The 25831-nt window shown below is 50.4% G+C and overlaps 4 protein-coding genes across 6 annotated transcripts in view; 3 read left to right on the top strand and 1 right to left on the bottom strand.

Annotated features, from left to right (window-relative positions):
- The window catches only part of LOC131214024 (putative lysozyme-like protein), a 19418-nt gene extending 5532 nt beyond the window's left edge, over nt 1-13886 (top strand). Inside the window, exons 3-9 of the mRNA XM_058208337.1 lie at nt 3598-3702; nt 6417-7022; nt 9192-9400; nt 9477-9546; nt 11064-11216; nt 13457-13627; nt 13821-13886. Of these exons, the coding sequence (XP_058064320.1) occupies nt 3598-3702; nt 6417-7022; nt 9192-9400; nt 9477-9546; nt 11064-11216; nt 13457-13627; nt 13821-13886 (1380 nt within the window). The remainder of the gene's footprint in view (nt 1-3597; nt 3703-6416; nt 7023-9191; nt 9401-9476; nt 9547-11063; nt 11217-13456; nt 13628-13820) is intronic.
- A 3658-nt stretch (nt 13887-17544) lies between these two features.
- On the top strand, nt 17545-19351 carry LOC131214027 (mitochondrial amidoxime-reducing component 1-like). Of its 2 annotated transcripts, XM_058208342.1 has the most exons (4): nt 17545-17686; nt 17752-17961; nt 18084-18975; nt 19056-19351. In XM_058208342.1, the coding sequence occupies exons 2-4, from the start codon at nt 17952-17954 to the stop codon at nt 19159-19161; spliced, it is 1008 nt and encodes a 335-aa protein (XP_058064325.1). In that variant the 5' UTR covers nt 17545-17686; nt 17752-17951; the 3' UTR covers nt 19162-19351. The 2 variants fall into 2 exon arrangements, with proteins under 2 accessions (XP_058064325.1, XP_058064323.1); XM_058208340.1 differs by lacking the exon at nt 17545-17686 and having other exon boundaries at nt 17725-17961.
- LOC131214026 (mitochondrial amidoxime-reducing component 1) lies at nt 19042-21433 on the bottom strand. Of its 2 annotated transcripts, XM_058208339.1 has the most exons (4): nt 21182-21433; nt 20865-20908; nt 19957-20791; nt 19042-19657 (listed from the first exon to the last, which is right to left on the bottom strand). In XM_058208339.1, exons 2-4 carry the CDS (start codon nt 20872-20874, stop codon nt 19474-19476), a joined length of 1029 nt encoding a protein of 342 aa, XP_058064322.1. In that variant the 5' UTR covers nt 20875-20908; nt 21182-21433; the 3' UTR covers nt 19042-19473. The 2 variants fall into 2 exon arrangements, with proteins under 2 accessions (XP_058064322.1, XP_058064321.1); XM_058208338.1 differs by lacking the exon at nt 21182-21433 and having other exon boundaries at nt 20865-21032.
- A 257-nt stretch (nt 21434-21690) lies between these two features.
- Nucleotides 21691-24994, top strand: LOC131213432 (vesicle-associated membrane protein 7). The gene is made up of 4 exons (XM_058207471.1): nt 21691-22051; nt 22141-22437; nt 22543-22736; nt 24583-24994. Exons 1-3 carry the CDS (start codon nt 21848-21850, stop codon nt 22720-22722), a joined length of 681 nt encoding a protein of 226 aa, XP_058063454.1. The 5' UTR covers nt 21691-21847; the 3' UTR covers nt 22723-22736; nt 24583-24994.
- The last annotated feature ends 837 nt before the right edge of the window (nt 24995-25831 follow it).

Raw genomic sequence — 25831 nt, 5'->3', positions numbered from 1 at the left:
GGGGGCGAAGGTCGCCCGTCTGCTGCCTGCCGCCTGCCTGACGAACAGCATCTCACCCTTCCCACGGTTGAAGTACCCATCTCACCCTTCAATTAGCCTCGCACAACGGCACGTTCATCCTCCCTCCTCGCACCCTGCCCACCCTTCGGTAAGAGCTACACCTCATCCTCGCCCCGCGTCTCACCCCATCCACCGGCCAAGGTAACACGCCGATGATCTTCATTAGGCAAAACAAAAAATGCAAAGCAGGTGCGTGAGACTGGCTTTAGGCGTGTAAGAGAGAGAGAGAGAGGGAAAACCATTTTGCAGATAACAAAACGGTCAGATCAACCGCTATTCCCCTCCCCCCCCCCCCTCCTCTCCGCCATTACGGGCTCACTCGTTTGGTTTCCACTTTCCACGTTTTGCCATTCTGAGCCCCCGTTTCGTTTAATATGATTTATGATTTATGCTGCACCCCCTGGGTGGGGTGCGGGGTGTGACCCCGCACACGGGCATGATGAATTTTGGCACCAACAGCCAAAAGGCGACCGAGTCACCATCATCATCTGGCTGGAAGCCGAGCGAAACGAAAGACTTCTACGCCGCAGCAAGCGATGAACGTGTCGACGAGCCACCCGATCTCGCTCTAACTTCCAGCCGAACTCTTTCTCCAGACCAACCCCGCCCCCCGCCCTCCCCGATCACCGACCGTTCCTCTCCCTCCCTGATGGGACCCACCAAAACGGTAATGGATAATTGGATCATGCAAAAAACAGAACATTAAAAACTAAATTGCAACAACAGAAGAGAAAGGCTCGCGTACGTGTCCTTGCCCGCGCCATGTTGGCGAGGGACTTTACTGGGAAGCGGTTTGGCTTGTTCGAGACCACCCAAAAAAAAAAAAACCGTGTGGCCAAAGGAACAAAGGTTGACCCAAAATGTGTCACCTTGTGCCCACACCGTGATTAATTTCGTGATTCGAAACCGCCACCGGCCGACATCGCCACCGAGACGCGAGTGGTTTGCCTTCCCGTGGACGTGGCGGCGTTCCTTCTCGGTTTTCGGCGACGAGTGCCGGCGAAACCGGCGAAACCGGCGCAGAACCAGCTTGTTTGAAGTTGACATTCCTCTCGTATCGACAAAAGTCCACAAAACAATGCGATGACGCCATCGCGATTGACGGCGCACAAACATTGAGCGGGCGCAATAAACCGGAACCGTACGCACCGCCGGGCCGGGCTTCCGCCATCTTCGCGCACTTCTGGGCACGAATCGGACACCGCGAAAAGCCCAAACCGGCCGATCAGCTGGCGAGCGAGCCCGAAAAGAGGGACACTCTGGCTACGAAGAGCAGCATGCGGCTGCACAAATAAAAGCTTGTTGGTTCCAACATAATTCGGTTGGGCCGCGGGGCAACGCGTCTTAATTACGCCCGCTCTGGCATGGCTCCAAATATTGGGACAGCTCCTTGACGCAACCTGCAACGCGGGCCATCGCCGTTCCGTAACAGCCAAGCGCTTCGCTTCAAAGGTTGGCCAGCCGCTCCAAGCCAGTCAAAACACCCGATGAAACTTGGCTACCAGCAAACAGTAGCCAATATATCCTTCGCGCTCTCTCTCTCTCTCTCTCTCTCTCTCTCTCTCTCTCTCTCTCTGTGTGTGTTTCCCTCTGCTGGGGTCGATTGCTTTAATGACACCGAAAAACTAGCACGCAAAGTACGCAAAAAGTAATCCCAGACACGACAAAAAATCTCCAACTCCACCGAAAAGGACCCCACGACCACGTGTGTGTTGGTGACCCATTTTGGGTGGGTTTTCGTCTGACCACCACCCCGGTCGCGTTACGTCGCCCCTTTTGTTTTGGTTGCGCGTTGCGCGCCGTTTCGAGGTGGGCCGCGCGTGGCTTTCACTGCCACTGACTGTTATGAAATATTTCACTACACTGGCGAGCCCGAGCGGCGGGGCCCCCGGGGGGCCCCGAAATCCGGTCAGTCGGGGTGCGCGGCCGCATACCGTTTGCGCAATTGGGTGTGCGTGCGGCGATTCACGCTTCTTCCATGCGCGGGTTGTTGGAACTACTGGAAGCCACACAATTTGGTGCACGGAATGCACGAACCATATGGACCGGACAAGGCAGTACGGTGGACAGGAGCTGCACTACGCGATATCTGATGGCACAGAAGGCAAACTGCATCCAAATGACAACCGTACAGCGTACAGAAATAGTTCACAACTTTACCGAATTAAACCTTTGAAATATTCAATCATCCATGATGTTCGGCGTACGTTGTCCATGGCAAACCCCGAGGTTACGCAATCGCAATCGCATGATATGTTTGTGAAAATTTCAAAATTCGTCTACTTGGCCACATGAAGTTTGTGGCGTCGACTAGTTGGACCTAGACTTTAAATTAATGCGAGCGGTGTACTGCGAAATCGTTATTCTGAAGGAGCACTATCTGGTGAATGCGGCCAGTAGGGTACCAGAGATAGGTTTTTGACATGTTTAGAAATCAGTTCATTATGTCTACAGACCGTTTCATTATGTCTAAGCACGATTTTAAATGAACGCCAAAAATTCAAATTACAAGTAGACTCAATTTTGTTTCCAGTTTTTAACACTCTGCTATCTTACTTAACAGTACGTTTTTACAAAATTACATTCCTGTTAATCGTATGCTAACGATCGAACTTTTGACCGATGCATTAGCTTTTGTACAGAGCGATTTCCAATCATTGTGGGCATTTTCTTCCAATCTTTGGCGAATATTTCAATGGGGTTTGGTTGGCTTTACATGTTTTCTCAAGTATGCCTTGGTAAGTGCCCAAAGACGGATGCACTTTTCTAGTTGGCTTAAACGCACATGACTTTTTGGTCCAAAATTTTATCCACCGGACCCGCCTAGATTTCATTTTATCCTAAAAGCTGCTTTCTTCTTTGAATTTCCTTGTTGCGTTTCGAACCACTCCAATGCTTATTTTTCCCTGTTTTGCCAACTGACTCAGTGATATGTTGGGAATAGTGCACCATTTGTGCAAAAACTGTTTGCGCTCCTGTGAAAAATGCTTCGCATTTTCACAAAAATTAAGGAAACCTGTACGTATGATACACCATTTTTTTGCGTTGAAGTGTATACTATATAAATATGCTGAAAAAGACACTTTAAACGTCATGTGGAGAGAGTAGTGATCTATCAAAATCGTGCTTAGACAAAATGAAACGGTCTATATTATCGCATTATGATCGTTTTATGGTCAAAGCTGGCTTCAAACGTATTAATTGTGGTCGATAGCGTTGGCCATCAATAATTTCATTAGCTTTTCCAAGCTCATAGTACACGACACCTTTCATATCCCACCATATATGCATAGCGCAACCTTTACACAGTGAATATTTCACTGTAGGGACGATAGACCTGGTTCTAAAAAGATGTTGTTTACACTTTAACCAAAAACCACTACGCTGCGTTAGAGCGACAATAACAGTACTATTACTGTTACTAGAGAATACTATTCTATTGATGGTTTCGAGCCGCGAATCTCACTTTTTTCGTTTCTCTTGCACGTTGCTGCCGTTACTATCGGCGGCGCCACGTGCTCCATCCTTCCATTCCAGGAACTGGACGTCATCACGCTAATAAACTCCGAAGACCAGCAAATCAACGAGCGCAACAAACGCACGATCGGCATCCTGCGCGAGCTGTTCCCATCGATCTCTCAGGTATGAAGGCAGCGGGCGTTGCCGCGGGCGAAGAATAATCAGCGAGCTCACGCACTGGAAGTTGCTGGAACGATTATGTGTGTGCGCGCGCGCGCGTGTGTGTGCGGCTCAGAAAGCATTCAGTAACGGATCTGGGCGCGTGTTAGGCGAGTTAGGGAGTTAGGGCCGACTTGCCAGAGCCACCATGTGTTTTAGCACACACACGCGCACACGCAAACCCCTTTGCAATCCCGTTTGAGTTTGTGTTTGAGTAGTCGAAAGTCGGCATAGTAAGCGAGCACCCTCTAGACGACCCTCAACCCCCGGTGACTCCTAGTAAATCACCTTCACCGCCATCGCCGCCATCATCCTATCATCATCGCTATCTGATACCTGGTTAGCATAACCAATCATTTCTTGCCACCACCCACCCACCACCTCAGCCACCACCAGTACCACCCACCCCAACTCCGATATCGGCCGTCGCCATTTACGCACATTTCCACCCGTTCATTCGCCATTCGCCATTCGCCGTATGTTCCGTTTCGCTCCGTACGCATCATCTCAGACCACAAGACCTGGGCCATCGTCTCCATCCCCTGCACGACACTAATGTCGCCATCCTGCCGCCATCAGACACACACACACCGTGGTAGTAGTGGTAGCAGTAGTAGAAGTAGTAGTAGACGCACGCCGACGCAACGGACCCACCACCAACGGCACCAGGCGCCAATTCATGACATATTTGTTAGGCGATCCCCCGGCACACCGGATCGTGTCCCCTTCACGGCTCTCGTTTACCATTCACTTACTCCGCGGTGGGTTTCCTGATTGCAGTCAGGAGTCAACAGTGTCTGCGTATCAGTGACAGTCTTTCGTCGGGAACCTTACATAGGGGTGGCGGCTCCTTCTTCGTTTTTGAAGAAAACTGGGCCGCCAGACCAAAATCCGCACCGAACAATCACTCGTTGGCGGCTGGGTGCATTGGCTTCTCTTGCACGATCTTGTGTTGACACAACTAGCGAAGTGGAAATGATCTTTTCAAATTCCCTTTTTTTGTTGAGCTGAAGACTCACCAGCACGCTTGGAAATAAGTTTTTAATGCTTCGTTTCGTAAATGTCAAAATTTTTACTCGAATTTTCAGAATTTTTGGAATTAATGTTTGACGTTTTAAAAGTCAAAGTTTAATGTCTACAATTTCCAGAATGAAGTTTAACGTTTTAAAAGTTGAGTAACCGGTAGATTGAACTCAAAACTCTTGCCTGATGCCTGATATACATTGCAATGGAACCGCTCATGTCATGTCAGGCCAATGTTGGAATCGACCAACGAGTCGATGATCGCCGGCAAACAGCAAACTAACAAAACTAAACTGCGCCGCTGTGTGAGCCGTGTTACGGTGGCGGCCAGCCTTGCGATGGCGCGGAGGGTGAACAAGGAAGCGATCGTAACGCTTCCTTGAGTGTCCTCGATGGCCGGCCGGCCGGGGCCGGGTGTTTCGTCTGTGGTTAGAGATTGTTCAAAACGCACGGCACGGCACAGCGCCGCAGCGCGATCTGCAGCAGTTTGAATGTATTTCCGCGTGTCGGCTGGCTTGCGTCTCGTTTCGTCACTCGTTTGCACGGATTGCCTTTCTCCCACGAACTGCTGCACGATGTGGCTCGTTCGCCTTCAAACCACAAAACTGGTGTCGTATGTCGGGGAACTGAAGGCCCCGTGGAGATTCCTGGAGCCGAAACAGAGCGCACATCCTCAACCGCCGCATAGCTCGCTCTCTCTCTCGTTCTCCCTTTTCCTCGGCCCCCGCCGGCCCCCCCCCCCCCTCCCTCTCTTTGTGGCTCACCCCCGCTTGCTCTGCTCATCTGAGGGCCTCCGAGCTCCTAGCGGTCTATTGAAGAAACGCGCAAGAATTGGAGCGAACAGAAGCAAGCTGTTTTCACGGCATTGTGCTCCGTTGCTGGGGTTTCTCTGAGTGCTCCGAGTCACGGTGCGACCCTGAAAGCGACCTTCGCGGGCGACATTTCCCAGTTCATGGCCAGTTCCACGAACTAACGGAGTTCGCAACCGGATCTTACACTGCGACTGAGCCCCAGCAGACCAGGTGAACGGCGCTACTGCGGTGTGCTGAGGTCCGACCGAGACCCGAAGAGAAGACGTACGGCCCCGGACGCGACGACTCCTTCTCCAAAATCTCGACGATCCGACCTCCATCAGTCATTCCGTACCACCGACCACCAGTCATCCAGTCCCGTGGGCCCGTGAGGGCACCGTATCGTATCATCATCCGGCTGTGCCGACTCCACCGTATGTCAGACTAACCTCTCGGTACATCGGTACGCGCCGGTCCGCATGACCATACCTAAAAATAAACCAACCAAAAACCATCAAAACCATTTCGCCAACGCCATCAACAACGCCATCAAGAACGCCGAAGAGCATCCGTTATCAGTTATCCTTCTCGCCTCCACCTCCACACACCTCCAGTCCAGTCAGCCACCAGCCATTTCACTCCAGATCGCCAAAACTCCGCCAGCTGGCGCAGTCGTGAGTTGTAGCGTGTCTCGAAAGGGGGCTCGAGGGCTCGCATAAAAACTGGAGAGGTACCGTGATTGCCCTGGGACGCGTGGGGGAGGGCAGCCGCGGGGGTCTAAGGTCTCGAGTCGAGTCGAGTCTCGTTGTTGTTGGCTATTAATACACGTTCCACACGAACCGCCCCCGTGCGACGACTCCGCAGATTCTGGATCAGAAAATTCAGATGATCACCTCGTACCTGTTCCGCACGATCGGCCCGATTCTGCTGCGGAGCGGTCTCGGTCTGGGCGGTGGCGGCGCCGGCGGCGGCGGCGGTGACAGTAACCGCGGCAGCTCCGGCGATGACGACGACGACGATTTCGATTTCGACGACGACGATGACAGTAGCAGCAGCAGCAGCGACACCAAGAAGCCATCGTCCGGCGGCGGCGGCGGCAGCAGTGGACCGAAGGTGAGCATCTCGCTGCCCACGTTCCCACCGTCCACTGGACTGGACGACGCCGACGACGACGGTAGCAGCAGCAAGGGCGCAAGTAGCACTGCCGCGACCACGACCATCAGCGGCACCAGCGAGCCGGAACTGGACCTGGGCGCCGATGGACCGGACGACCGGAACGAGGTGCGCAAGCGCGCTACCTCAAGCTCCCGTCCGGCGGCGACGGCAGCGACGGTGATGACGACGGCGGATGGCAGCGAGCGGATCGATCTGCTGGCCGACCTGAGCCAGTTCGACCTGCTGAGCACCGGAGTGCCGCCAACGACTGTTGCGGCCACTATGACCACCACCAGCGAATCGAAGTCCAACCTGGTATGAGAGACGCAGAGAGTGATCGCGTGAGGTCACCTGGCGTGTAGAGGGCGCGCCTGCGCCCCAGGAACCTCATCCTTCCGATAGCGCCTCCGTAGACCTTCATTTTCCATGTAGGCGGAGAAGATACGTAGAACCCCCAACCGGAATGGACCAGCATTCTGCCTTTCTCTCTGTCTCTCTCTCTCTCTACACATAAATCTGTCTTCTTCTGTCATCACCTTCCGCTCCTGGAGCTTCTCGGGATCTTAGCTTCGGTTACTTTCTTTTCCGGTTGATTCCTGAGGCCTTTCTTTGAGCGGGCTCTCTCTATTAGGCGCTCTGACTTACGGGTGTAGTAGCTCGCGCGGCGAACAGCAGTAGCGGCCTCGAGCGTGAACGCCGTCCAAAAAGGGACGGGTCCCGCGCGTGGTAGGCACGAGGTAGCGGCGATGGAGTGATCGTCACATAGGCCATTACGCGAAGAGGGAAACATGATCAATAGGTGTAGGTCTGAATTCGCTGGACACCCCCGGGAGACACTGATGTAGCTAGTGTCGACAGTACTAATCAGGGGATTCATGATGGGGATGGCCGATAAAGGGCGAAAGAAAGCGAAGAGCATTCGGTGGCATCTCTCTCTCTCTCTTGCTTTCTCTTATTCGCTCGTGCTCCCTTTCTCTTCGCTCGTTCTCCATTTTCCTACTTCCCTCTTTTTCTCTCTCTTCTCCCTCTCTCTCTCTCTGTAGCTCTTTTTCCTTGTTTGCCACAAATAGTGGGGGCCTTTTCACTGCTCTCTACTTAATAGTACTATCCACTCTGTTGCACATGTCACACTCTCTCTCTTTCTCCCTCTCTCTCTCTCTCTCTTGTCGCTTCGTCTGTTCTGGGAGCTTTCACCTTCTCATTATCAGTTTCCCTCTCTCGCTCTGTCTCTCTCTCTCTCTCTCTCTCTCTCTCTCTCTTTTCATCTCTCTCAATCTTTGGTTCCGCCGTAGCTTTGTTGTTAGTTTCCTGCCGTGTTGTAACTTATGCGAGCTTCGAACATCGGCTATGATCCGTTTTCTTAAGCCTTCATCTTGCATCAGTCGGTGTGTGTGTATGTGAGTTGGCCTTGTTCGGCCCTGTTTGAGTGTTCTGTTTTCAGGGGGTTTTGGGGAGCTTGACCGTTTCCGACTCGCTCGCATCATGTTCGCCTCATCGGGAGCACCTGTCTATCTCGATCCCACCCCAACGCATTCTAATCATCCATTCTGCATTCTATGCGAGCTCTGTCTCCCTCCCTATCTCTATCTCTCTCGCGTCTGGAATCATCTCCGTAGCCTCGTTATCATCTCGTAGCGTTATCATCATTCATCTCTTCCGCTCTCTGTCTGTCTCTCTCAGTGGTCGTTTCTGCCTTGCGTGCGACTACGCGGTACGTTCTCCAGTTCATCCTCCGTGTACTGGCACGGGCTCATGCCATCACCCGTGTGAAGTGGTTCGGCTAAGTTCGGCACTCCCACCTCACATCCTAACCCCGATTCCCTTACCCAACTTTACCACCCATCAACTTTCGAACCTAAAACCCATCCTTCAGTAGCGCCTTTAGGGTCGCCATAGGTGCGGCATATTACACTAAACGGTTACTAAACTAGCGCCGATGGCTACCGGAGCCCCAGTAGTCAGCAGCCATCGCCATCACTCATCTCGCGTAGTAGCGTAGTAGCAGTAGTAGCTAGTAGTAGCTTGGAAACCATTCGGCGGGCACCTCAGGCGTTGGGCCACCGCGTTTGCTCGATGAAACCTACAACAGAGACAAGCAAATCAGTAGTGGCCGGCGTTGGGCCAACTTCCGCGCCAACTTACACCGCGTGAACTGACAGTGACTGTCAACGCCCGAGGTGTGTATCATCATTAACGCTTTTCATCTCTCCATCTCTTCCATCTCCGTGCGTGCGGTTTCGTCGCGCGCGCTCCTTTCCATCGTGTTGTTGCGTGTTATGCGTGCGTGTTCGTTCGTGTGTGTTTTGGCTGGCTGTGCGTTCTTGTGCATGCGTGGGCCCAACATCGCTCATCCCAACAACGCTTGCTCTGTTCTGATGGGGCGTTACTCCGGAACTCCTGGAACGAAACAACGACGACAACATCAATAATAACACAACTCTGCAACGACCACTGCAATCCTGGATACGCTCACGCGTGCTGCAGATCACCACCAGCGAGGACGCCAATACGCTCGACACACTGGACCTGGCCGGCCTGAGTGATACGCTGAACGCGATCCGGCGAGCGCGTGCCACCGAGGAGAAGGCGGCTGTCTCCGGCGACCAAAACGCTGCCGAGTCGTCCGCCAACAGCTCGAGTCTGGACGAGCTGACCCTCGACTCCGAGGGTACCGATGAGGACCGCAACAAAAGGTACGGTTGATCAGCTATCGTAACTGATCTCTAATCTCCCCATCTCAATCTCTCCATCTCTGTCTGTCTCACACAGATTCCTGTCCTTCGGTGGCAGCAGCGGAGGCGGCGGTGGTTCAGGCAACTTCCTGTTCGACATCATCCGCGTAAGTACCCGTGTGTGAGGGCTCTGTGATCTCGAGGCTCTCCGCTCAAGGGACCCGCTGACAAGGGTGCCCTGACCCCTGATCTCTTTAGAAAACCCACCTCCCCCCACCCCCACCTACCACCCCTCTCCAACCCACTGCCCACCCGGGTGCGCTAGAGCGGAGTGGAGCTTGCGTGGTCCCTGTGGCGTGTGGCAGCTGTATAGAGAGGAAAGCAACCGCTACGCAACCGGGACACTGACTGACTGATTACTACTAATTTTACTTCTTTACTTTTACAATCTTGTGCACACATACACATACACACACACACACACTCCTCAACCTAATCCCTCCCAACCTCTCACTCTCACCACTTCGTCGCTGCGCTGAGAATCGTCTGAAGAAACCTTTGACTAAAGACGGCCCAGGCCTCGGGGAGGGCATGGCAATGGCACACTCAATTGGCCGGCTAAAAAGTAGAAACCGCAACCTCGTTCTAACACACCTTTCCCAAAGTTCTGAAAGCGTATAGCGCGTCCCATTTCGTAAATGCCAAAGTTTTTGCTAAATGTTTACCATTTTCAGAATTGAGTTCTGGGGAGAGCGGGAAACGTTTTAAAAGACACTTGATGGATCACCCTATCGAATCAAAACATGCTTGATCCTGTAAACACTTCATTGACGTGACACTACATCCCTTAGGATAGATTTGCACCGGAAACATAGCATTGAGTGTGACATTGTTCTAGGCACATTACCATTGACACCTCCCCAAGAATCCGCTCCAGGTTCGTTCCGGAGGACCTGAGCCTGAGGTTGTTGCCCGAGCACCCCTATGCGACCAATTTTGCTCGGGGCAAAGAGAGAAACAGAGAGAGAGAGAGAGAGCGACAGAGAAAGAAAGAGAACAAATGAGAGCAAAAGTGATGCCAGTGTACTAAGATATGTGTATGGTAATGGTGTCGCCTTCGATCGCTGGCCGCAGATCGCTCACGGTAGCTACTTAAGCACTGTTTTGATTTTTTGTTGTTATTATACTTATAGAGACTTTGAGCTTGAAGCTTCTTTCTTCTCTTAAAGCACTGTTTGGGAGAGCTCGCCCCAACACTGCCTTAATGACTCGCTCCAACTCCCTACTCCGGACTTTATCCGGAATCGATACCAAATAACTAACAAGCCGCAAGTTCTTGTGACCAAGCGTGACCTCGGACCCTTGCAAATGGGCTAAAGATATCTACCTCATTCCGGCTCCTTTTTCCTCGCTCTCTCTCCCCCTCTATCCCTCTCTCTCTCTCTCTTTCTCTCTCTTTCTTTCCCTTTTTGTTTATCTTTTTTTTTCTTTTGCTTGTCCCATGGTCCCTCTTCTTTTCTCTCTCTCTCTCTCTCTCTCTCCCTCTCTCTCTTTCTCTCTATCTATATATATAAATCTCTCTCCTTCTCTCTTTCTCTCTCTCGCACACAACGAAATGCTAAACTATCAAATCGACCCGAAAATCACTAATAAAAAAAAACGTCCACCAAATTAAAACGAACAGCGGGCAGCGGATCGCGCCGCGCGTGCCGCTGGAACCGTTTATCGGGTTGTCGCCGGCACCGAATCACTGACGACCGCTCTCGAGACCGACAACAGTAAAGACGATGGACATTCCACTACTTCCCACTCTGCCACCTCTCATAGCCACTCTTCGGTAATTAGACTCAATTCAATTGAACTCAGCAGCCCCAAACAGTGCTCGAAACAAGATCCGCCCCCAACCCTCACCCCCCAAACTCCTGCCCCTCAATGATCCATCGGTCCCTCTTCCTTCCTGTCCCATCTCTTTCCTTCCTTAGCACAGTGTTTCCTCACAGAGGTCTCTCTCTCACCCTCTGTCTTCTTTTTCTTTTCACCTCTCTCATTCTATCTCACTATCTGTGTTATTCTTCCTGTAGTATCACTACTACCGCCTGTTCTGGCTTCTTCTACTACTACCACTACTATTTCTACTACTATTATCTTGAGAGCAAGCGTTACTAACTCACAAAACCTTTGCAAAACGTAACATGCCAAGGTCAGAGGAGCTGGGTTTCAGTTTTACTTGGGACTGCTCCAACTCAATCGCATACTCGTATTGTACATAGTACCTCAGGATTCCTACCAGTCTTCTTTAATCTTAGAAGAACGGACCGGGCCGTATTTACCTTCCTACCAGTCGTAAGGTGTACATTTTCCAAAAATCGTCAAGATCAAGGCGCACGTTAGAAAAACTTTGATCCCACCTACTCTGAGTGCCAGCCCGTGTTAAACTCAACAGTCCATTTGAACGGTCGACGGAAGAGCCTAAACATGCAGTTCCACAAATACCGTGTGTTTAGGAATTTTTTACTACGTCTATTAGTCATTTTATCTACATCACCTACATCTAGAGGGTCAGACCCGATTAAAGTCGCCCCGTATAATGCATCTGAAATTTGCTGTTAGATAGCTTCCGATTTGCTCAACAATTACATTCCGATTCCGTTTCTTACCAAAAAATTGAAACAAAACGAAATACTCATTAATGTGTCGTGTCTACTGCCTAAACTCTTTCCGTGGTCTCTCGCTCACTCGCTGTCTCCCGCTTTGTCCCTGCCTTAGACACAACTGCGAAGCACTTCAAGTTTCTCCCATAATCAACGAGGCACCGTACTAATTACTAAAGTAGCTGATTGCTTGATTCTTACTCTCTTTTCGCTTCGTTGCCTAAGCAAGCATCCCTGCCCCCAATCCTCACTTGTGCATCGAGCAACTCCCCCAAACCACGCACTCCCGCTCCCTCAACCCACATCCCACACAGACATCCTCCAGGCTCTGTCCACCTTCTATACCAAAGATAAACCGACGTACCGAGGCGATTTGATTGCAGCTCGCGACAAGAACGCGCCATTCAAACGAACGTAGAACGTAATCGAGCGTGACGGTGTGACTGATCACATAGGAACAGACCGTTCACGGCGGTAGAAATCAAGTCGCAGCTGCTCACACAAGAACTAGATCCGCCGTGTTCCGCCCATGTGCGCCAACTTCCATATTGCAACTGATTCCTTTTGAAAACGAGAGTCAAAACAACAATACCATTATCTACCGTTCTACTAGCCGCACGCAAAATTGAATGGGCAAACCGTGAAGTGGGTGGAGGGTTGGGAAAGGGGGGAACGAAGGGTGTGCAATCTTCCTTATTCTATTTGGCACTTCTTGCTTTTTCGACCAATGTACATTTTGTTTCAATTTCGTCTCTAATGTGTTCGCGTTGCTTTGATCTATGATTTGCGCACCTTGTGTATGTTTCGGGTTTCTGAAACATCTTCCCCGCTTTCTCTCTCCCTCCCTCTCTCTCTCTCTTTCTCCTTTCTTCTTCTTCTTATTCCTTGTACCTTCTTTTAATTAGTTCAGTTTCAGGTATACTTAACTTTGCTGTACGTAGATTTATATACTTTTCATGTTTCCTCCGTGCCACACAAGTAAGCTGCGCACACGGTGCCGCGTTTCCTGATTGCCACCTACTAACCGTGTCTACTATGAGCTAGAGCTCAAACCAGAATGAGTAACAATAGCCCATGACGCACGTGAACCCTGCGGCCAGAATCCTCTTTTCAAGTGTCCACCATGGCCGGCATGTAGCTTCTTGGGTTGTTTCTGTACTTTACTTGATCTGTGTACTCCATTGTGTAACAACTTCCTTTCTCGTTATCTCGCTCTCGATCCCTCTCTAACTCTCTCTCTCTCTCTCTCTCTCTTTCTTTCTGTTTTTTTTTCTTTTGTGCATACACATCTGTATATTGTATCACTCTTTCTATCTGTCCCTTTTCTGTTTCTTGTTTGGCACGCTCTTGTTTGGTAACGTTTCTAAATGTGACTCCTGATGGATCCCTTTTGTTTTCTTCCATGTCTTCCGTCACACGTTTGCAGCTTGTGTCGGGCAGCTCGGGCACGGAACAGAGCGACGAGAAAGCCCACTCCCCGGACGATCACGACCTCGGCAAGGGTGACGGCTACACCGAAGGCATCCCCGGACCGGTGACGCGCCTGTTCGTGCTGGCAAACCGCGGTCTGTCTAACCTCATTCAGGATCTGATTCTGGTAAGTGATGCCCGATCCAGCCTTTGGCAATGCCCCGCTAGCATGACACACTCCACCGCCATCATCTAGTTCCTAAATAAGCAGAGCAGCAGTTCCTACTAGTATTTCAACCAACACGTAGACACACACACTCACACACATTTGTATCGTACCATTTATCAATTCCTTTCCATTTGTCATCTTTCTTCCACAGCGAATCGCACAAACCAGTGAACGAGTGGTTAACTTCAAAGCACGTCTAATCACGTCACTAATCTAAGCGTATATAAAATGTGTTTGTGCGTGAATGGTTATTTGTGCGCGTGTGAATGAGCGGACGTGAATACGTGCGCACGTATGTCTGTGTGTGTGTGTGTGCACGGCATATAAATTGCCTATCTGCGTCCTATCGACTACCACCTTTCCGTCCCATTCCTTCCGGCCCACCGGCAGCTCCGCGCATCCTCTCCACTTTCTATCTCTCTCAGTGAGCTGCTCAAGTCAAGAATGCAAGTCCCCAACTCTTCACAACAACCTATCACGAAAACGGCATCCAACATCTTCCATCTGTCAGCCTCGGAGTGAGCGGCCTCGTTCGACGCCACTGAACATCCTAAAATGTAGAAAAACAATAGCATTAGAAAGGCAAGGCGCAAGCTCATATACAACACATACGGCTCATCCTACTTGGAATACTCCTCAACACGCTGTCCTGTCACCGATGCTCGTGCACGCACATTAGTTAGAAACCCTTCCGTTCACTTATGCCACTTCGCGCCGGGAGCGCCGGGTCCGTGTCCGATGTCCCGCAATCTGTCGGCGACCTCAAATGTTGTCCCTGTCGCAGGGTTCGACGCCGTGTGACCTAAAGATTTTACCTCTTGTCCCGCGTCTCTGTGTGTGTTGAACTCATCTACAGTCGATTCTCATGGAGGCGAGCACGGCGGCCGTAGGGAGCATGAGATTCCAGCCACCGACTCTTCCGAACCTGCCGAACCTTGTGGACCTCGCTAACATCACCGCGCTGGTGCCAAACATGTTAGGACTCGGTGTACCGCTCAATAGCTTCAACGGAACGCGCGAGACCGCGAGCCTGCCCAATGTATTTTCGTCGGCGGGATCGCCTCCATTGGATTTGGGGGAAGCGCTTGGCGGCTTAATGGCAGGCTTCGCCGCCACCCCGTCAACCCCAACGCCTAAGACGGCTGCGATGAACGCAACCGCGGCTGCACAGCCGACCGTAGACGAACCGGTACGCATGTCGTTGCTTCCGTTTTCGTTATTCTGAGTTCCATTCCGCCATCTGATTCCACAAACTCCCAGAGGCGGAATACAGATCAACGGAGTACGCCGTCAGCAGAGCATGAAACGTCCGGACGGAGCGATGTGATGGGTTGACAACAGAATACGGTCTGCGGTTTGCGACCATGCGATAGCGTCTTAACTGTACTTAATGGCGAAAATGCGTATTTAAGGACGAACCGAGCCTCACTTCGTAGTTAATCGAAACCTTCGTAGGCTGCCATTACGAAACGAAACACGAAGAGAACCGAACCCGAACTACGAACTACTAAAACTATTACTGGGTACTACGCGTATTCATCAGAGGAACCATTTTGGGCCAGAAGCGGTAGAAATTGAGTCACGTCCAAACGCACTAGCTAGAGTCGGTAGTCCGCTGTAGACTCCGCTGCGGCACGTTGCATGGCTAGCCGCAACCGCGAGGTGTTTGATTTCGGTATTGTCTTTCAGACGTAGTTCCCGGAGGTTCACAATCCTCCACAGTCATGTATATTTGCTCAATTTCTCGACAACTCTCGAAGGTCTGTGTCACCGCTGGTATTTAACATTATCGTGCTAATGGCGGCTAGTTGATTCATGCTTTGCTCACCCTTCACTCGCATCACATCTTTTTTCATCATTCCTCTTTCTCTTTCTGTTTTCCTTTCTCTTTCTCTGCCTCTTTCTCTATCTTTTTCTCTTCCTTTTTATCTTTCTGTTTCAATTTCTCTTACTCTTCCACTCTCTCGTGTGGTCTGCTTCTTTCGTTCTTTCATAGCCGCTTTTCATGGTCTTTCCTTTCCGATATTTTCCGGTCACTGTCTGGTTTCGTGTCTATCTCTGTCAACGGTGGTTACTGTGTTGATCCATGAAGATGGTCACGTTGACGTTTTAATAATGACACATGTTTTCGCACGCAATTCGAAATCCACCGCGAACTCCTTGCTCCTTGATTCCTTGACACGTCCCAATCTGTCACCGTTTTGCATGATGGTTCTCCATCACGGTACACCCCGTGTGCAGTGGCACAGAGCCGGAACCGCCGGAACCACACATCGTATTAGCTAGATCAGAATGCGGCACCCCCGAGCTCTAATCCCCTGTCTCTCCCAGGCCCTCGGCAGCCAGTCCGAGTCGGCGGCATCCGATCTTCCGGACGAAACATACGGCAGTGGCGACGGGGCCCCCCTCGAAGATAAGGGCGATAAGGTGGAGGCGGCAACGATGGCCACAACGGTCTCGGTGGCGGCGACGAACAATGTCGAGCCGACGGAGCCAGCCGTAGCCCCGCAGCCGAAGCCAGCGACCGTAGGCAAGGGCGAAAGCCCAACCGATAAAGGCCCCAAGAAGCTCCAGAAGCAAGCTAAGCGCGCAAACGATGCTGAGTAAACAGGAAATCCTGAAATGACGTCCCCTTCCCTTTCAACCAGTTCCATACCGAAACCCTTCGACTCTACTGTTTTACGATTTCGCGGCTTTCACGAGCGCGGCTGCGACACTAAGGGACGCTTAACTCTTTTGTAAATAGTCGTCGGTTTCTATAGTCCTTTCATACTCTACTTCCTCTGCTGTGCTCTGTTTTCTACACTTGCTGTCACATTTTTGGTTTCTTTTTGTTCCACTTTCTTTCACTACGCCACTTTCTTCTCTTTCATCATTCCGTGTCTTTATGCACACCTATCTGCTATTCCGATATATCTTCTCTCTTCTGCAATAATGCAATTCTGTAATGTATTGGATGCCTATCGACGCTGTGTAGTTTAATTTTCCTGTTTCGCGTTTCCCCAATCGAATCTCGAATGCTTTTCCTGTGTCCGGTTTCTCTATCCGGCCCAACCCAATATTGTCTTAGCGAAAAGGAAAACAATAATTAAACAAACCAACAACTAATTAAACGCTTGGTCACGAAATGTTGTATGATATTAAGCACTGGCTCTCGGAATGACTATCAGTAAGGAGAATTATAATACTATTATGACGTTTTTTTATGTTTGATTATTATAATTTCTTGTTTTTAGGATGAAGGTGACACACTTTTATTTAAATGCGATTGTCTAGGTTTCCTCTCTCCCACTCTTCTCCAACAGTCATGCGCTAGTGGTTTAACATTCTGGTTACCCGTGTTCTTCCTTCGTGGAGCACCAACCTAGCGAACTCGATACCTAGGGGCGCACCAGACGTCTGGTTCCGCGTAGTGTGCGCTTCACTATTTTGTCCATATTATCGAGTGCTACTGCTGTTTGTAGTATTGTCACCACTGCTACTTCTACCATTTACCGCTACTACCGCTACTACTGCTACTACTACAACTACTACTATCTAATATCGCGTTCTTAGGCAGTCAAGTGATTTTGTTGTTATTACGGAAGGAAAAAGGCACATTTAAACAGGAAAAAAAAAACAAAGGAATACTATCAACTCTATATACTAGCGGGTATGTTTGTGAACGGCGGACAATCTTAGAGCTATGGAAAAATTAGGCAGACGAAAGTGAACAAATTTAATAAAACTGAATTATGTAAGAGCGACGCGTTTCGTAGTACATTCGATGATTGGCTATGATTTTTAACAGCTCGATCGCACCTATAATCGAAAGAACGCAGCAACGCTTCTAGCGCACCGCCGACGCCGACGACCAAGACACGCCGCAGCATCCGCCTACCCTCTTGGCCCTGCCATTTTATCGCCGAGGGGCTATCGCGAATGATAACGGGGAAGTGGACCGTAGCTGATGTACGCATTCGCTAAATAACATCTTGCGTGACAGAGAGCGCGCACGAGAGAGAGAAAAAGAAAGACGTTAGTTGAGTGCGTCAACACAACCAAGGCTGGCGAAAATTAAAAAGAATATGAATAAATTACAGTGAAAGATACCGTGTCGTGTCGGATCATCATTGTCGCAGTCACGCCACACACACTACCACCGGGCAGCACCACACTGATTGGATCCTCTATCAGCTGACGAGTGTGCCGTGGGGCGAATTTATAACGTTACGACGCCATTCGGAATGCCACTGCGTGTTCAGTGGCTGATTTTGCGGCTCAACGGCAGCAACTTCCTGCGATGTTCTCAAGTAAGTAGCACCGTAAGACGCCAAATCGTTCGAGCTCTGCTAAGTATCTGGCCCCTTCCTCAACACGCTGGCGTCGTATTGAAAACATCCATGCACATCCATACATACACCCGGCTGGGCAGAGGCGTTAGGGGAGTGGTCGGTGTCACGGCAGACCATGCTGTTGGCTGCTGGCCTCGGCGGTGTCACGGTACTGGCGGCTGGTGCCTGGCTGCTGAAGCGGCGACTCGATAACACACCACCACAGCGCTGGCAGGAGGCCGGCGTCCTCACCGACATCTACGTGTACCCCATCAAGTCGTGTGGTGCGATCGTGGTGCCGGCGATCGGATGCGCCGGCACCGGGCCCCAGCAAAATCTGCTGCGTGACCGCACGTTCGTGGTAACGACCGAGGAGGGCAAATTCGTGACGGCCCGGATGAAGCCGAAGATGGTGCTGGTGGTACCGCGATTCGACGACCGATGTGAAACGATGTTTCTGACCGCGCCCGGTATGCCGGAGCTGCGTATTGACGTGCGTCAGTGGGCATCCGGCGAGTCCGGCGGAAGCTCCAACAAGCAGGACGACCAGACACCGAAGGAGTGTATCGTGTGGGGCGAACCCGTCACTGTCGTCGACTGCGGGGAGGAGGTGGCCCGCTGGTTCTCGCGCTACCTCGTCGACCGCGACACGGGCTATCGGCTCCGGTACTATCCGCACGAGCACGCCCAGCGTCGCCGGCAGGGCAGCGACACGGGAGCCCTGCACGACGAGACGAGCTACATGCTATTCAACGAGGCGAGCGTGACCGACCTGAACCACCGGCTCGACAACAAGGTGGGCGCGCTACAGTTCCGCCCGAACTTCGTCGTCCGTGGCCCGAAAGCGTACGCCGAGGACCGGTGGCGCTGGGTGCGCATCGGCGAGGTCGTGTTCCGGTACCGCATTCCCTGCTTGCGCTGCGTGTTCACCACGATCGACCCCGAGACGGGCATCGCCGACCCGGCCAAGGAACCTCTGCGGACACTGAAGGAGTAAGTCGCCGTCGGGGTTATCACGCGTTCCGCTCCGGATGCTGTATGTTTTTCCTCTCTCTCGCTCTTCTGCAATACAGATACCGTCAGATTCCGGCCCTCGGTGAGTCACCGGCCTTCGGCATCCACCTGGGACTGCGAGGCGATGGGACCGTCAAGGTCGGCGATCCGGTGTACGTTGCGTAGTTGACGTCGCTGGACGGTTGAAACGGTCCCGCTGATAGTCGCCAACGTCGCCGATTTCTTTCGAGCCGATTTCTTTCTGTACTTTCTGATTGCTGCCCTGATTTTGGGTTTGGTTTGTTTTGTATCATTTTCACCATACGCGAGAAAACAAACCGCTTTAATAGACACAAATAAAAGTTATACAAACACACACGTACACGTACCCGCACGCACAAACGAACACTTTCGGCAGGGCAATACTGGCTGCGAAGATGACCACTGGCTGATCCAGCGCGGAGTGGGAGGTAGGTACAACGGTGGAACACGACTCCACTAGAGGCCGACATGGACAGCCTCACCGAGTGCGATCGTGCCGAGGGTCCGCACGCCCATCTGCGTACCGAGCACCGGTGTCGCGCCGAGGCCTGGCTTCGTGCGATACGCCCGGAGTGTGGTTAGTGGCTCCTGGTCCGGGCTCCTCTTACCCGTTTCCGGGCTTACGTTCGTAAACAGGCACCTGTACCAATGAATCCGAAAACCCCGATCCCCGATTAAACGACAAGTAAGGAATGGTGGCGAAGGTGGAGTAACGCAGTGGGGGGCGGTCATGTTTGCTGAACAAACTACGAGCGAGAGCAAGCTGTGGGGTTGGCGCCGAGAACAGATAGCACTAGATAACGCGGCGGGCATTGTCGGTGGCCGATAAGCGCCGCTGATAGACCGTCTTATGTTCGGCGACAACCATTTTCTCTCACAACGATGGGAAGGAGGGAGCGTAGAGGGAGAGGCGATTGGGTGCTTGGTCTTCAACCTTACCGGGTGCAAGGTTTCACGTTCCGGTAGATGGTGCTCCCAATGCGAACCCACTTCCAGTTATCCTCGGCGAACGCGGCCGGACCCTTCACGAGGATGTTGGCGCGAAACTGGAGTGCTGGCACCGATCGCTCCAGCCGCGAGTTGACATCTGCCACCGATGCCTCCGACACAAGCATGTAGCTGGTCGCGTCGTGCAGGGCGCCCGAGTCACGGGCCGTCAGTAGCGCGTGGATACGGTTGTTCGGGCGCACCGGGCGCGTCGGCGAGTCATGTGGGTAGAGCACCAACCGCAGGCCAAAGTCTTCGCTGAGCAGAAAGCGCGACAACCAGCGGGCAACCTCCTCACCACAGTCAATGGTGCTGACTGGCTGGTCCCAAACGGAGGCGGTTCCGATCGCCTGGCCACCCTCGAGCAAGCGCCGTACCTCGACGACGATATCCAGCATGCCGGGTGCCGACAGGGTCATCTGCTCGTAGTCAGCATCGAAGGCGGGCTGCACCAACACCATCGTTGGGTGGGAACGGCCGGTAATAAACGTACCGTCGCCGCTGCGCACCACCATGAAGGTGCGGTCGCGCAACAATCCGACCGCCGGTCCGATGTCCGTGCAATCGAACTGACGCACCCGTACCGCTCCGCACGACTTGATCGGATAGATCCAAAGGTCGGACACTTCGCCCACCCGCTGCCACTCGCGCGGTGGCCGGTTAGCTGCCCGGTACTGTAGCAGGCGGTACACGCCGTACCCAGCGGCCACTGTCAGGCAGGCACCGACCGCTACGCATACTGCACGACGCACCGGGGCCCAGCTAGGCCCATCGCTTTCCAGCAACTCTGCGCGAAAACAACGGGGAATGGAAGATGTAATAGAACGTCCGATGGTTGTGTCGGTTGCCGAACTACTTACTCGATAGCATCTCCTGCGACGACCCGTCCGTCACACGGTGGTGCCTGAAAGTGAGCGGTATCGAGCAGAAATCTATCATTAATAACTTTGCCACTTAGACGGTGTTGAGATGATTGAACTGTTTCGTTCCGGGCCACAAGAAGACCGAAAGTATGGCGGCAGCATCATCAACACCACACCACCACCAACACAGCAAACGACAACTATCAGCCGAGGACCGGTTGTATGCCTGCTGATAACCCGGTTCCCTCCGCCAACCAGCGGCGCTAATGCTTGATAAGGCGATCTCGGGGTAGGTCTCCCTCGGCGCGGCTCACCTGGCAGTTGGCCGAAACCGTGCTAGCCGCGGCCGCGTTAATCAGCGATTTTTGGCAGTGTGTGATGATAATTAGTTCTGCGTACGGGACTTATCCCACGCTTTGATGCTGGGCATTAGACGTCGTTAACGCGGCCGAGCATAACAACTAAGGAATGAAAGAAAGAATGCACTCCTGCAGTTCGATATATTGCTATATCTTAACGCGTTCACAAACTGTGCGGCCTTTGCTGTACACCCCGTTCATGAGGGGAAAAACATTAATTTTTTGACGCTGTTCCTTTCTGACGCTTGTTTACATACTGCGTGCGTTTTGACACAATGTATACAAAAATAACTGTCACTTTGTGTGCAGCCAAGTCAAAAGCCAAGACATGCACCAATCTTGCCTGGCTAATGCTGTCAGAAGCAGTTGTTTACATTCGTATTTGTTATTGTATGGATTCCGCTGGCACTAATTGAGCTTCATTTCATCCACGCGAGGTGTGATGGTGGTGGTAAGAAACTGTCATTATGCATGACTGTGTTTCATTGTTCGGGCTGCGAAAGAACGCAAAAGTTCCTCGCAGAAGAAAGCAGTTTAGTGTGTGATCGGATTCATCGCCTTCCTTGCTCATCTTGAACGAGCAAAACATAAGTACCGATAGAAACAAACGTACCCGATACAATGCCGATTTTGTACAGTGTGATTGCCCGAGGGCTAACGGTGCTGGCTAAATATGCGGAGTGTGTTGGAAATTTTACCGAGGTAACCGAGCAAGTGATTGCTCGGGTTGAATCCCAGAACCATAAGCTCACTTATCTGCACGGCAACTACCTGATACACTACATCTGGGAAAACCAGCTCATCTACATGTGCATCACGGACGACGTAAGTGGGGTAACCAGGGAAAGATGAATCCGTACTCGTTCTGAAAATGAAACCCCCCGCTCTTCCACCCCTTGTCCGACAACCGGCAGACATTCGAACGCTCGCGGGCGTTCCTCTTTCTACAGGAAATCAAACAACAATTCAACATGAAGTACGGCCTGACTGTAGCTACCGCAATCGAGTACGCAATGAATACGGAGTTTTCGCGTACTCTTGCGTCGCTGATGCAGCGCTACAGCGAGGGAAACCACAACGATGCGATCGGGCGCGTGAACGACCAGATCGGCGAACTGCGGGACATTATGGTGAAGAACATCGAGCATGTGACCAATCGGGGCGAACGCCTTGAGCTGCTGATTAATCAGACCGAGAATCTGCGGAACAATGTAAGTGAGCGTCGTAGCATCTTGCAATCGCTTTCGGTTCGTGTTCTATTTGCCTCTAATTCACGTTTCTCTTTTTCATGGTCACCGTTGTGCCGAACCTTGCAGTCCGTGTCGTTTCGACAAACGTCGCGAAGTCTCGCGCGCGCCATGTTCTGGCGTAGTGTCCGTCTCTATTTGCTGATTGGGGGCATTTTGATGTTTGTAATCTATGTCATCATCAGCATGGCATGTGGTGGGCTGCTGTGGCAAACCTGCCTCGGGTCCTCCACAGAACCTGCCAACTGAGCGGGCATAAATAGGTAGGAACATTTACCCTGTTACGTTGAACCTGCACTCTGATAAGTCGTTTGTGATGACTGTGTTTTGGAAATGTTAATCTCCCATTCCTGTTTTTAATCATTTGTCTCTCGGTCCATCGTTGAAGTCCTTCCGGATTCCTGCAATCTCTTGGTATGATTGCTTTATTTGATTTCTCATTTTAAGCAATGCCATTATGTTATTCATGCTCCAAATTGGAACCGCAGTACGTGCATTCCATTTAAATCGCCTTAAACATCATCAAGGACTTCGATTTTATTTAGAAAACTAAGTTTTAGATAAAAGTGCCCACAAGGACAAAATCAATTCAATAAACGTGTAGATCACTGATCCGTCGCTTGCAATGACGAGCTGCGGGGTTCGTTCGTAGATCATACGTCTACACTGTACGAATCAAGCGGTTTCTATGCGGAAGGGGTCAGTTCGTACCCTGACAGTGCATCTACATGAATACGAAAGTTTTAATTGTTTGGGGCACTGTCCGTTTTAAGAGGTAACATATCCTAGATCTGGTTCAACAGATGATCAGACAAACTCGGCTAAGCGCTTTGTGGTTCGGAAGTCTGTTTGAGTCTTCGTTACGTTTGTATCGTACCTTGACGAATCGTTCGGTCCGTTCTCACACCTTTCAGGACCAAATGAATGTCAGTTACACAATTGTGCCGTTGATACGATTCTCCGAGTACCTTTATTTTAAAGCTAGCCTACATACATTCTAAGCCTTGTGAATTATTTTGTTTCAATACTGAGCTATCATAAGTTTATCCAAAACATCTAGTACTGTGCCAAAATTGTATATCATATATATACACCCAAAAACAAACGGCAAACAGTTTTCTTTGATTATCGTTGTGTGGTGCATTATGAATACTTTCAACAAACCAATTCGACAAAGTATATCATTTGAGTGTTATACGTCGTCTGCGTAATGTCTCCGTAATATTGACCCGATTTTTGGAAAGCCCATTCTTGGAAGATCATTCGTGGAAGGTTTTTCATCGCATTATCGTGACCATTTCGTAATCGTTTCGCCACAAACTCGACCCATGCCGTTCCGTAAGCATCGTATTTGCCTGACTTAGTGTATTGTGAAATCTGGCTATTAGCTAAACTCAAGAGCTAAACACGAGGACAGCTGTTACAGTCAATAGTTAAGAAAGGAGTCGAAATGAAGAATGTATTGAATGCTATTCCTAAAAGAACTTTTCAGACCGTTTCGAAAATTGGACCAAATGTAGACATATTATACATATGCAGAGAGATTTATTTTATTAATGATGACATAAGTTTAAAAGAATAAACAAACAATTTTTGAGTTATAAAGGGATTCCGGATATATTTTGGCCACAGTACTACGGATCCGATTCCGATCACAAAGGTGTCGCATTGTCGATGTCGATTTTAACACTATTGAAAAGAAAGCGGAATCCGAGAGCCTTGGTTTTGGGTTTGAAGATTCAAACGGAAAATTGCAGCGGCTGCAAAGCCTTGTTCTATCATCCATTTGCGGTAATACTCCATGCACGCCCTCATTACTGAACACGAAAAGAACAAGAAAAGAAAACTCAAAAACGGTGGGATGATGGGAAGATGTGACGATCCACTAGGTCCGATACCGCACGTTGGAGCGATATGATAAAGTGTAGAGTAAATAGTACCGTACATTAGAAGGTTGGTTTCTAAATGGTTTGCTATATATATTTTGATTGTGCGATAAGGAAACCCCGTGCGCTAAATCTCTACGTCGTCTAAAAACCAACACGGCAAAGTTACACATCAAAAGTCCCACTAATAACGATATTTTTCTTATTTCATTTACTTTTATAGAACGGATAGAGCCGTATTAGGAAGCAACATAAAGTTTTGCACTTAAGTTGATACACTCTCAACTGTCAGGGTTCGAACGACGACGTGTTTCGCAAGAAACCAACGCATCGGTGCAGCGCAGACGGATGATCTACGGACGAGCCACTAATAATAATGATAGGCGAGTAATAATGCAACATAAGCTTAGGAACAGGATCCGAGGGAACGAATATGCCTATATACATTCGTGCAGCGGATGCGGATAATATATATACACTTATATCTTTCAAGGAAACCGAGTTATTCAGAATGATGCTTTTTCTGTTATGTTTTGGTCGTGTTGTGGAGTCCCCATTAGCACATGTACATAACATATACATCCAAACATTGTGATCTATTATACCTTTCTGTGCATGAAATAAAACGATTTGAAATGTAATGCTTTTTTGTTGTATTCAGTTATGTAGGTTGTACGGCAAAAGCGATGGGTGGCATCACCAGACATCCCATCCATGAACCGCGTGCGTGTCCTTTGCACCTCTACTTGAAGGTAAAGCACCCACAGCAAGATCGTTATTCTAAGCGCGAATCATTTCCTGACGTCAGCCCTTCAGGATCTGAAGATAAAATAATCCCTTCTCTTCTGTTTCTCTGGGTAACAGATTACAATCCCTTTCCTGAAAGTTGTAGGATCAACCAGAACTTAGGTTTGCTATGAACTTTGGAGCGAGAAGAAGCTCGTGCAAATATTTCACTGTAATGGAGACAGCGCCCTCTAGGGGCGAATGGCGCAGGATGGACTTTTTCACAACACGTTTGCAAGTGAAACATTTCAACAATTGTGGATTGAAACCTTGCGTCCTTGACCTGTAGACCTGGATGGCAAACCCACACTGCCGTCCATTATTATAATTACACTTGAAATTAGTATGCAAAAAAGCTTTTCACGCGCTGCGTAAAATGCTACAGCACGATGCGAGTCGCACGAGCGATCCAACAACTGTTTCGTAATTCTTGGTGAACCGCTTCACGGATTCCCCCTGAATTCGGAAGTTGCAAAACAAAGGGTTTGTGTCACAAGTGGAAAAAATAACATATCAATAATTAATCATCCGCCGGGGGCAAAACATAAACCGCTTGTTTGGATGTGATGAACCTGCGAACAAAATTTTCGTTTGTCTTTAAGCCTGACCCCTGAGCTGTGTTACAAATCGTAATTTAGAATCCCCACAGTCTGTACGAAAAAGACGTAATTAGCTAGGCCACAATG

This window comes from Anopheles bellator, chromosome X (genome assembly GCF_943735745.2).
Source record: "Anopheles bellator chromosome X, idAnoBellAS_SP24_06.2, whole genome shotgun sequence".
In the NCBI taxonomy this organism is placed as follows: domain Eukaryota; kingdom Metazoa; phylum Arthropoda; class Insecta; order Diptera; family Culicidae; genus Anopheles; species Anopheles bellator.
Note: the sequence above shows the minus strand (reverse complement) of the source record. Positions and strands in the feature narration are given on the sequence as shown.